Source organism: Trachinotus anak, unplaced genomic scaffold, assembly GCF_046630095.1.
Source record: "Trachinotus anak isolate AG129_WGS33_773 ecotype Australia unplaced genomic scaffold, CSIRO_AGI_Tana_v1 ptg000016l, whole genome shotgun sequence".
Classification (NCBI taxonomy): domain Eukaryota; kingdom Metazoa; phylum Chordata; class Actinopteri; order Carangiformes; family Carangidae; genus Trachinotus; species Trachinotus anak.
In genome coordinates, this window is record NW_027273867.1 from 24,333,473 (window position 1) to 24,345,508 (window position 12,036).

Below are 12,036 nucleotides of genomic sequence, written 5' to 3' on the forward strand. Positions count from 1 at the left end.
CGAGTCTGCAGCTTCTCTCTCACCAGTGAGTCAGTCTGAAGACCAGCCCAGATGTGAAATGACTGAATCCTGATAATAGAACACAGACACCTGCTCTCTTGTTCTTTATTTTTCCCAGAACTGCACTTTTATTTAGCTCTGGACTTGGCATTTTAACTTGAACTGTAGCTGTGCTTTTCTTTATCATTGTTAACTTTTATTATTTTACTTTACTATTTTCTTCATTATGTTTTACTTCAGACTGATGTTATCGATTGCCATCAGTGTTTTCCTGCCATCTGTGTGTTCAGTACCTGGCTGCAAACCAAAATGAAGGTAAAATGTAGGTCTGAATCGTTATTTAATCTTTTTTAGAACCAAAAAATCTTAATTATTTTGTAAACTGTAAATACTTATCTTCTGGTTCACCATAAATTCCTCCTTGGAGTTGGTCTTAGGCTCCAGGAAAGGGCCTGGAAAGTCTGGAAGCAGAGAAATATCCTGAAAAAGAGGTTTTCAGTCTCCACAGCAGTCATAGTTTTACTCTGCCATCACATCTCTGTGTATCAGTTGTTTTCCTCTTACAAACCATCACTTCTTGAAGCTCGTGTTATTCAGAAACAGAAAATGTGAACCATGGGAGTTGTGGAGTTAGAGGGAGTTAGAGTTTTCATTTGACTTGACACACAGTAACCTTGGGCAGCCATGTTGGCGGCCCTCTGCTCTGAGGCTTTTTTCAAACAGATTTTTAAAAATGCAGCCTTGTCTTTCTCTTTAATGTGCTGGCTGAGTGTTGGGCTCTGAGCGTCGTCTCAGCCTTGTCTGGTTTAAAAAGTTGATCCTGGCTCAGCTTTTGTCTCCGTGCTGCTGAACATCAAACATCATCCAGTCATCAGTTACATACCAATCAAACACACTGGGGTAGACCACCTTCTAACCGGAGGGCTGGGTGTTGTTTGAAAGTTTTTCTTTATACCACAAGTGTTGCTGGAGTTTTCATCTCTTCTATTGTTTTGAGTTTCTGACAGAATGCCCAAACCATACATCAGTACTTTGAGAGATACGTTTTCATACAAACTTACAAGTTTTTATATCCAGCAAAATACACCAAATTGATCAAATACATCAGTCTTCCATTTGGTTTTATATTTACTCATTTACAGACGCTGGACAGGACATCACTACAGCTTCAGTGCAGTAGGAGACTGTGGTGCAAGTATTAAGCACTACATCTATTTAATGAAACCCCTTTTCCACTGGTCAAAAAACCTGCTAAGACCTGCTAACATCAGGCTTTTGATGGCAATGGAAAAGGAAACAATCAGCATTCACACCTGGGTCAGATGACTCTGCAGTAGACGTGGGTATTTATCATCTCCACCTCAGATCAGCATTGATGTAAACACTACACTCAGGTGAACCCACTCATTTTCACCCCTTTGCTGCTGTAATGTCTTTCAGAGCACAGTCACCTGTCACCTGCCTGGTGCTGTCAAACCAGAAACACAGTGGCTACTCTGTGCACAGGGATGAAACAGTGAGCTGCAGCCCCGAAATAAGTTTTAAAAACACACGATCGCAGATTGAAGCATCTCACATGGAGGCTGCAGCACCTTTGCAGGAGCACCAACTGAAGGATGAGATGAGATGAGACGGATCCGTTTGACATGTTTGCACGGTGGCTAGTGGCAAAAAAAAAAAACCCACTTATACCCGGTGATTATGGTGGAAAAAGGGCAGAAGTGAAAGAGATCAGGTAAAGAGGAGAACTGAAAGTGCAGAGTAACTGTTAATTAGACATGTTGGAGGAGAGGAGGTGCTCTGCCCGCCCCTGCTCTGATAGCCTTCAGGAGCTTGTTCCACCTTCAGGGAACCACAGACCGGAACAGTCTGGACTGGGATTATCTTGTGTGCGGGGACGGTGATGACAGACTGTGAAGGAACACAGTGGAGGAGAAAGAGCAATAGGCTGAAGGATTGAGTTAAAGTAGGCGGCGCAGACCCAGAAGTTACTCTGAAGGCAGCTTTAGTGACATGAATTTGATTTGGGTGGCCACGGGCAGTCAGTGTAGGTCAATGAGCAGCAGAGTGACATGTGTCCTTTCAGGCTGATGGAAGGCCAGACGGGCTGCTGCGTTGGCATGAAGGGAGGGCTGTCAGAATAGCCTTTTGTTAGTTTTGTTTTGCAGCTCTTATAAAAACTCATTGGCCTGTTGAATCGAATTAAGAAAATATTTAATCAAACAAAATGTGAAGGGACTAGAAGTCTGACTCAGCACCTTGATGCCATGATGCCTGACTGCTTTTTGGGCAGAACTCATTTGATTTCATACCCATATACCCATCCAATCCACAACAACCATCTCTCATATGGTCCTGTCTTTATTTCTCCTCACTTTTCCTTCTGTACACAATGACACTGCACACAGGGATGTCATCTAAACCTCGAGCTCTTTGTGGGAAGGTGCTTGAACCTTCCTGTCAGTTAAAAGCAGCTCATGTAAAAGGTCTTCTGGTCTTATTTTGAAGGTGAAAGCTGCCGAGTATCAGTTTGGCATTTTCTTTATGAAACTGAGGGTGAGAATGAACAGAAGTGATACATGATCTAGGTCCAGTCCAGAGTGTTGTTTCCACGTGACCCTCGTTGATGGAGGTTTTGGTTTATGTGGTGAGTTGTGATGTTTTCTGCCGTTACAGTCGGATAACAGCTGTGTCTCCGTGACGACTCGGAGTGCAAACTGTTGAGCACGAGAGGCGACTGTGACGAGTGTGGGATCAGAAGACGGTTCCTCCACGTTGCTGCAGACGCTTTAAGTCGAACCTCAGCAGTTAATGAGCCAACTTCACATGTGTTTTGATGTTTTTTTCTTCTCAGAGACCCTGGAGCCCTCACCGCCGACTGCAGCGCAGATCAGATACGGTGAGAGATGAAATCTGACACAAACACAAAGCTTTTTTTTTTGCGTTGATATTATAGATGAAAGCTGTTTGTGAGTGACACACAAACACAGACTGTAATTAGCTCTGTTGATTTTAGTCTGTTCTTGTCTGTCTCTCCATCAAATAACAGTTTGCTCAGCGATAACCTTGGTTCAATAACTGACTCCGCTGGACTTTGAAGGCAACATTTTCCTCTAAACATTTCTCCACTACAGAAGCAAACAGTGGTCAACAAAACATTTAGTGAAGTTTTAAAGGAGATTTTTTTACTTAAAAAAGAGGAGAAAAAAATCTTTCTTTAAAAAGTCTGTAAGTGATGTAGCATTTAGTTACACCAGTGTAAAGCACAGGCAAATATCTGGTGTCAGAAACATGATGGATGCTGTATCTCATATTCTGTGCTCAACAGACTGAGAACAAGCGAGTCCCAGTGTGTTCAGTTTAGTTAACATACTTTTTTTAAAGTAAAAACTTGTCTTGGTTCTTCCTTATGAATTATGCATGAACAGAATAGTTAGAGAGTTTTTGGGAAACTTTCTCACCAGGAGTTAGATGAGCAGATTTCTGCCACACTCACATCTGTGTCAGCAGCCAACCTGCCTCTGACCAGTGGGAATGAAATGCATGAACTCCCGGTTTTGGCATCAGTCAGACGAAATAAAACAGGTTGTTATGATCACTTACCACACGAACTGAAACTGCACTATTAATGTCAAATTGCTGCCTTTACTGAATCACCTTTGCACTACAATAACTTAACTTGCACAGAAACTCCTGCTGCTACTCCCAGTTATTTACGTATCTCATTTAGTTATTTTTATTTTCTTGTCTTATCTGTCGTGCCTGCGCAGTGTGCACTTTATATGTTTCACTGCGGGAGAGTGGGAAACGTCCTTTCGATTCCTTTGTATGTCTTAACATGTGAAGAAATTGACAATAAAGCTACTTTGACTTTGACTTTTGACTTGATTATGGAGCTGCAGAGGTTTTCGACTGGACAGAGCCAGACCAGCTGTTAGAGTATTTTTCTTTATAATCTTTTGTCGAATGTCAGATTTTCAGTTATAATCCTTCCAGTGCTGTTTGTTAATTTGTCTCTGCTTGTTTGCAGTTTTGTTCCACAACGCCATCCCCTTCGTTGGCTTTGGCTTCCTCGATAACGCCATCATGATTGCAGCAGTAAGTGATGTTATTTACACAGCGACGGAGCTTAACTTTCCTGGAGTTACTCTCCTGAAATAGATCCAGTTTTCTTCTCTTTGTTGTGATAACACTGAGTCTGGGTCAACACTTGACCTGATTCTCTTTCTGGTCTCCAGGGAACACAGATTGAACTGTCTATCGGAGTCACTCTGGGGATCTCCACCATGGCTGGTAAGAACCACTGCACAAACTCTGTGACCACATTAAGTCCTCACAGGAGTTATTGCTTTCATGAAAACGGTGCCCTCTCCTCCATCAGCCATCGCCTGGAAGAGGTTTTTATCTCTGCTATATATGAAATTGCTCTGAAATGTCTTTTTCTAAACTTGCAGCACATCCTGCTGTCATCATGGCTGCTCCTCTGGGTCTCAGTTTGGGTCTTTATTACACAGTGAAAACATAAAGGCAGTGGAGCTTGCCTTCTCCCTCATTTCACCACTAGATTATTCAGTTTCCATGGATACTTGGCTCCAATTTCCTCTGTAAAGTGCAAATCAGAGGCTGGAGACGGACTCTAGATCAATAGCTCTGCTCTGACGCCTGTATCCTTCCAGGCTCTGCTTTATATTTGTTTCATCATCATCCAGCCTGCAGAGATGCTCGACTAGTTTACTACTTATTATTTTATTCAATTTGAGGGGAGACCATTCCAGCCTCACCGTTACACACAATCAGTGTGAGAGGTGCTGCTGAAATGAGGCGAGGTTGTATCGCCGCATCACCTCGAGCTTCTCTTTGAAGGAACCTCCATCTGGAACCTCCCGCAGGAAACTTGATGTGAGCTCAGCTTCAAGCGTCTTTGCTCTTTCTGCCTCCAGAGATCCACTGAGGGCACAACAGACACATCCTTAGCACCTCCACAGTTTTAACAACAGTGGACAAGTGCACTTTGTACCACACTGTCAGCCGTCCCCTGTGAAAACCCAATCCACAGCGTCAAGTATGCATCGCTGCCAAGCACTGTTGAGGCTGTACATTAAGTGGGGCCATTATGAAGCTGATTTCGCTGACACTGAAACCACAAAGGCAGAGGAGAAAGAAGCTGACTACCATCCTGATGGTTTTCCAAAGGTTCTTTGATCTGAAAAAACTTTTGCACCTTCTCTCACTCCCACTGACTCTCATCTTGTGTTTTGCTGCTTTGATCATTTGTTTGGACTCCTTTCCCTGCATTTCATCTTTTTGCATTTATAGAGATGTATGTGGGCCAGTTGGCACTGAAGAGTTTAGGGATGTTCACTTATCCATTCTGGTTGTTGTGTGTGGGAGAGTTTCTGAAGTTTTCCTCAAATGGAAGCTTGTTGGAGAGACACAGGCTCAGAGGAAGGATTATAGCCTCAGCATCGACTCAACGTTGGTCCTGTTAGAGTTTAACGTCAGTCGTCCATCCCTCCTTTGCTTAATGTGTTAAATGTTAAAGCCAAGACATCTTGTCCTCCAGCTCTGCCTGAGGGGTCCTGACTTGGAAAACAGTTTCCTTCATAAACATTTGAAACTTGCAGATGGTCCGAATGCAGCAGCCCATCTGGTCTTCGTTCAGCCTAAACAGCGCCATGTTCTGGGACCGGCTCACATCACTGACCCCCTGCCAATACCAAATCCCTCTAGTCTGCTCTAGTTCTGCCTCAGGGACTTCTTCTTCTTCTTCTAAAGACAGGTGTCCAGGAGGAAGCACCTGAACCAACTTCTTTAAACCTGAAGGAGTAGCTCTGATCTGCTCAAAATATTTCATCTGAAGCCCTTAAAAATTTCTCAAAATGAAAAGATGACCTTGAAACTGTTGTTGATTAAACTTATCAACAAAACAACTTAAGGAAAACCCCCCGAGAGAGAATTACATTTATTCAAAACTCATTGTTTCACACTTTTCCCCTGAAATACACCGATTTTTAAATCTCACTGTAAATCAGTTTTCAGTCAGTCGAATCTCTCACTGTCAGTGTGATTCTGATTTTCTCTCTGTTTGTTTCTCTCTGTGTTTCTGTAGCTGCAGCTCTGGGGAACCTGGTTTCAGATTTGGCAGGTCTCGGGTAAGCAGCCTTATCCACTGTCGCTGGGGGTTCAGGTTAGGTTGAAGAGTGCAGGTTAGTGGTGTTTGCACCACTGTTGCATTATTAAATTAAAAGTTTAAATGAGTTTTCTTTGTCTTCATGTTTTTCCACATTATTTTTTCCTTCTGAATTCATTTGTTGCATTTACTGTTTTTATTGGGTTTTTTTTTTATTTCTGATAAGACTTTCTACATCCTTCCAGACTTTTAACTCACTCATACTGGTGTTTTTTCCTTTTATCCTGGGGAGGACAAGTTTATATTTAAACCTAAGTTTTTGATTAGAAAATTTAGATCAATCAAACATGTGTTGATTTAACATCTTTATAGTCTACATATAGAACCAGTTTTAGAGCAACAGAGAGGACAGTCTTTAAAGTGACATCATTTTACCTTTAGCTCCAGAACCAAGGATTAGGACGTCAGTAATATGCCACACAAGTATAACTAAACAAACGTGTGTGTGTCTGTTTCTGTGTGTGTTGTGTGTGTGTGTGTGTGTGTGTAGTCTTGCAGGTTATGTGGAGGCTCTGGCTACCAGACTGGGGATGCAGGTTCCAGATCTGACGCCCAAACAGGTGGACATGTGGCAGACCAGGCTCAGCTCTCATATGGTGAGACTTTGATATTTAATGTAATTGTTTTTAGGATGTTTTATGCTTTTTATTAAACAGCCAACAGTGAAGGGATGAAAGGAAATGAGTGAAGAGAGAGATGGGTGGTGACATGACAACAAAAAAGAACCATCCCTGGCCAGAGTTAAACTGAGGATACTGGCAAACAGGGCGCCCTGATTTTTATTTTTATTTTAGCCTTCAACCAAATAGACATGAAACTGCTGAAAATTCTCCAAAATAAAAGACAAAGAAAGTTAAACTGGAGCAGTGAGCAGTGAGTGCGAGTCTGCTGCAGGTGGAGGAGGCATCAGAGAAAACATGAGGAGGATCAACAGACCACAAAGAGGCAGAGACAGAGAAAATCAATGCGCATCTCATTCTTGTCATTTGTACCTGTGAAGAATAGAAAATGTGGTCTGAGATCCTGTTAAATAAAATGACCCTGTTTTCTATCAGACATTCAGAACAGATTTTCAGACAAGTTTTCAGTGTAAAATAAAAAGTGAATAAAGTTTGAATTGAACCTCCTCCTCCTCCTGCTGCTGCAGGGTAAGGCCATCGGCGTGTCCATCGGCTGTATCCTGGGCATGTTCCCGCTGCTGTTTCTGGACGACGACAAGGAGAAAGAGACAGAAGCACAACCCTGTGACGACGTGGCGTCACCCTCGTCCTAACGGGCCACTGCAGCCACACGACACGGTCACACCCGCACACTGGATACTGCTGATGTCAACTCTAGAAAATGTCTTCAGTCTGATGTTTCTCTGTCCTGCTCAGGCAGCACTCACACTTTTATCTTTGTCCAGACCCTCTGATGATGAGCCGTGGTTTCTTCAGTCCTCCTTCATCACAACATTTAGAGTCTCACTCTCAATTTAAGTCACACATTTTAAATTTGATGGAGGGATTTTATCTGCTCCAGTTCTATCATTGATTCTTCATATTGATCCCATTATTTAATGATTCCTTTATCAGCTGCTTTTTGATTGTTGGTCAATTAAAGACTGTGCAGTGGCCACAAGTGGAAATTACAGCCCCAACATTTAAAAACATCATGAGGCAACATGTTTTCTGGTGTTTTACAGTCGAGATCTTTTTGATACGTCAAGAAGAGTCACAAAGTCAGTAAAAACATTCAGTCATTTTGTGTCATGATTCGTAGCTTAAATTCACAACTACAACCTGTCAAATGGATGAAAAACATTCATATTAAAGCTGTAATGAAAATAAGTAATAAATAATAATAATATAATAAATAAATAGGTTAATAATAATAAATAAAAATAATAATAAATAATGAGAAATAACATGAAGGAAATGTATCCGACCTCTTTGTTCGGACAGTCTCAAACAAACAAAAGACAAAACACTATAAAGAAGTTAGAGTTTATCTATGGAGCTATAAATATTCAGAAATGTCTCGCTAACATTAGCCACCATAATACCAGACCAGGTGAGGCTGTAGGGACGCTCCTCCTCACTGTGTCGAAGTGAACCAGGGTGTTTTTACTTCTTGTGAAACTGTTATTTCCTTTTTCAAAAGCTCCATAGTCTCATTTTAAAACTTTTAGAGCCTCAGATTAGTTTTAGCCTCAGTCTTCAGTTCTGTTCTGTCTTTACTTGGACTAAGAAGTGAAACTGGGGATAAAATTCAGGTCAAAAGCCAAAGTGGACTCAAACAGGAGAACATCTAGGATCTTCCAAAATATAAGAAAATAGAAAAAGCTCAGAACGGTGCTGGTGTCTTTACCACACTCTCCTGAAACCAGCATTTTGCGTGAGTTACCTTTTAATTCATCTAGTTTTCTAAATGTTGACCTCATGAGAACCCCTCCTCTCTGCTGTGGCTCAGTCTGGGTTTTAACACGAAGAATCGATGGTGTCGAGGCTGAACCGGTTTCCAGCTCGATTCCTGACACTGTTGTGAACGCTGCCTGAGTGGCTCTCAGGATGGGACGAGCTCACCTGTCTCCACGTTAGACTTCCTCGTTTCTTCCACATCAGTGTGAAATGAAAAAAATCCAGCTGCCAATTTTAACTACCAGCTGTAGCTGGTGTCGTCTCCATCCTGACAGTAGAAACACAGATGTTAGACACTGACCAGCTGTTCCAGCAGCTGGAACACTATGTCATGGTTTTACTTTTTGATTGAACTCGTACTATTTCCTCAGCAGACACTTTATACACTTGAAGACATCGTCTCTTAAACACTATCTGTTCATTTTTGGGTCAAAAACATCAAACTTTTCTCTTGATTTTAACTGAAACTGAGAAAATGTCTCAGTAACAAACTGAAAAAGTTGCCTCAGCTGTTTTGTGCATCTTTAAAAAAAAAAACAATGTAAATGAAACTAACAGGAACAGTGTCATCTGCTACCTCGAGGAATATTTGTGGTGTTTGCATGAAGAACTGATGTAGCTCTATAATCAGACTTTATTTCTCCATCAGGTGGTTTTTAATGTGCTGGAAAGTCTTTAAATGTTTTGCAAAGGTTGATTAACAAAGGAGGCGTTCAGTTGCTATTTTGAGTTTTGGGCTTTACACTAATGTTTACTTTCCAAGGTCTTTCTGTATCTCTGTGTTTTTATGTCTCCTCCATCGTTTTTCTCTTTCACTCCTTCACACACACACACACACACTGTTGACTGGGATCCAGCCTTCCGTGTAATGAGTTTTATCAGACGTGAAGCTCCAGATGGTTTGGATTTGCTACACACAGTTAACACAATGACAAGTCGGCTTAAAAGTTTCAGTGTTCAGTGTCAGTTCAACTCTCTTTCTCTTTCTTTTCTGTTTCTCTCTCTCTTCCTCCAGCTTCAGCACATGTTCAAGGTGCTTTTTGTAAAGACACAGGCTGTGTTTAAAATCATTCCCACAGTCGCTCTATTTACCACATTGTGCTTTAGGCTACAACTAATTATTAATTTATGTTGTCAACTTATCTATAATTAATTTTTATAATTAATCACATTTTTTCTTCTAGAAAGTGTCAGGAAACAGTTAAGAAATATCCATCACAGGTTCCCAGAGCTGGACTGGGTTCCTCTGTGTTTTTTATTTCCACCATGATGTGTTCATGGTCCAGTTACATGAAGCATCCCATCCTCACAGTGTCGAAGCTGGAACCAGAGAACATTTGTGTTTTTAGTTTTATAAATTATGTGATCGAGCGGCTTTCTAAAAAAAAAGTTCCCTACATGGAACAAAAAAGAGCAGCACAAGCACCGCTTCATGCCAACAATCCCTCTGTTTGATAGATGCATAAATGACCTGCACCTGTCAGCTATTGTCAGTCCACTGCTCACTACAGAGTCGACATGTGTCACGTTTGATTATTTATTGATCGTTATTGTTTGGTGGAATTTCAGCAGAATCAGAATTCAGGTTTTTAGGGAACAACTAACCAGTTAAAGAACATAAGGGGACATTAGTCATCCTACAAGGTCATATTTACAATAATTAAATCTCTTCTATTCTGCAGGGACATAAAAGGTTCTCTAAACCTTTATGTTGCTAAAGTGAAAGTAAAAACGATCTTCTGTCGTCTGTTTCATATTTTTGCAGTCGCAAAAGAAACATAATCAGTTGTAACATCAGCCCTGACATTCTCTGTGTTCTATTGGTGGCAGTGAATGAGTGACTGAAGGACTAACTTTGGACACAGCCTCTCCAGTAATGTCCCAACTGGTTTTCAGAAGAGCATATTCACTTTATTACCTGCACAGGTCAGAGCGAGTGTGGAAGAAGCACTGATTCATGTGTGAAAAGTGCCAAAAACCTGAGGGAAATCTTGAAACAATGCTTGTGATGTTTTTTTGGCTGGATTTAAATCCTGTAGTTATAGAACAGAATACAGTGAGGAAAAAAAAAGGGGGGGGGGGGTCACTTTGAGCTCAACTCTGAGCATAAATCATCCCACATCCTCAAATCAAAAGGAGCCGAGGGAAAAAGTTAGTAAAGAGCCAAACGTCTGAGTGGAGACTGACTGCAGACCGAAGTGTTTGAACAGTATTTTAATGAGTGTTTGGACTCGGCTCCTGAAGATATTAAAGTTTGTCATTGGATTAACTTTAAAAGCCTCGAGGGAAGTTTTTTTTTTTTTTTTTCCATTGTTGGTCTGTCTCATTAGAAGAGAGCTTTGTCTTTGTTGTGGAAGATGAGGACCAGCAATACACCATCTGTTTGAATCTTGTGGCAGATTTATCAATAAGGAGGAGCTAATTAAACAACAGTGAATAATATGCTGTTTTCAGGATGCTGTTTGTTACCGTGGAGACAACCTGGACTTGTATGTTTTTGTATCATCTCATGTTAATATCACGTGTTTTTTTTTTTGTTTCTTTTTTTCTGTAAGAGGATGAAGGTTTTCGTCAGGACTGTGTGGTGCACAGGGGTTTTATTTGTTTTTATTTCCTCTCTGCTCTTGATGATATTTTGATGATGTTTCATTCTCTGAAGCAAAAATAAAAGAAGAAGAAATATTTTGAAGCTCATGAACAAAGCGTGTCAGTGAGAGGATTCTGTGTTTTGCTGCCATCTTGTGGACAGTACATGTATGTACTAAAAACCAGTGATGATCCAGTACGTATGTATTTTGCAACATCATGTGCAATTTAAAATAAGACAATAAATTTGGGAGTATGCACCTCTGGCTCTGCAGGTGATGCTGTCCGGCAGTGTCTTCTTCATTCATCGCTGGGAGCTGAAACTCCTGACTGAGGAAGGCTGAAGCTGATCTGAGCAGCTCTCAGGTCAGACTGTCCGCTGCTGTATCTTAAAGTCACAAACTCCAGTCACTGTGGAAAATGGGATCCTGCACTCCCACTGTGTCGTGTGAGGAAAGGCTGTTTCTCTCTGTGCTCCTCTCACTGGTTTGAAGCAGCAGGAGCTCAGTTGGAAAAACGTGTCGCCTCACACTGAACCTCTGTGGACACTCACTCATTTTATTTTTGTCTAATTAATTATAGATATGTAATGTTATAGGTTAACTGAGTTTTGAGGGGCTTTAAAACCATACATAGGATTTTTGTTGGTGATACTTGTGCTGACATGATATCAGAGTTTTGATAGTTTAAAAAAAAAAACAAACTTTTTTTTAAACCACATCTTACTTCGAGAAATATACACAAACGTGCAGGAATTGAAAGTTGTGTTTTTACAAAATCACTTTCACTTTTAATCCCAGAAGCCAAATTTTTCAAGTGTTAAATGTTGAAACCAACTTTCAAGTCTTGATCACAGCAGTA

The 12,036-nt window shown here is 41.0% G+C and overlaps 1 protein-coding gene across 1 annotated transcript in view; it reads left to right on the plus strand.

Moving 5' to 3' along the window:
- The window catches only part of tmem65 (transmembrane protein 65), a 28,538-nt gene extending 17,079 nt beyond the window's left edge, over nt 1-11,459 (plus strand). Inside the window, exons 2-7 of the mRNA XM_071501136.1 lie at nt 2,855-2,899; nt 4,031-4,098; nt 4,239-4,293; nt 6,110-6,152; nt 6,681-6,786; nt 7,338-11,459. Coding sequence (XP_071357237.1) covers nt 2,855-2,899; nt 4,031-4,098; nt 4,239-4,293; nt 6,110-6,152; nt 6,681-6,786; nt 7,338-7,463 — 443 coding nt within the window. The 3' untranslated portion in view covers nt 7,464-11,459. The remainder of the gene's footprint in view (nt 1-2,854; nt 2,900-4,030; nt 4,099-4,238; nt 4,294-6,109; nt 6,153-6,680; nt 6,787-7,337) is intronic.
- The last annotated feature ends 577 nt before the right edge of the window (nt 11,460-12,036 follow it).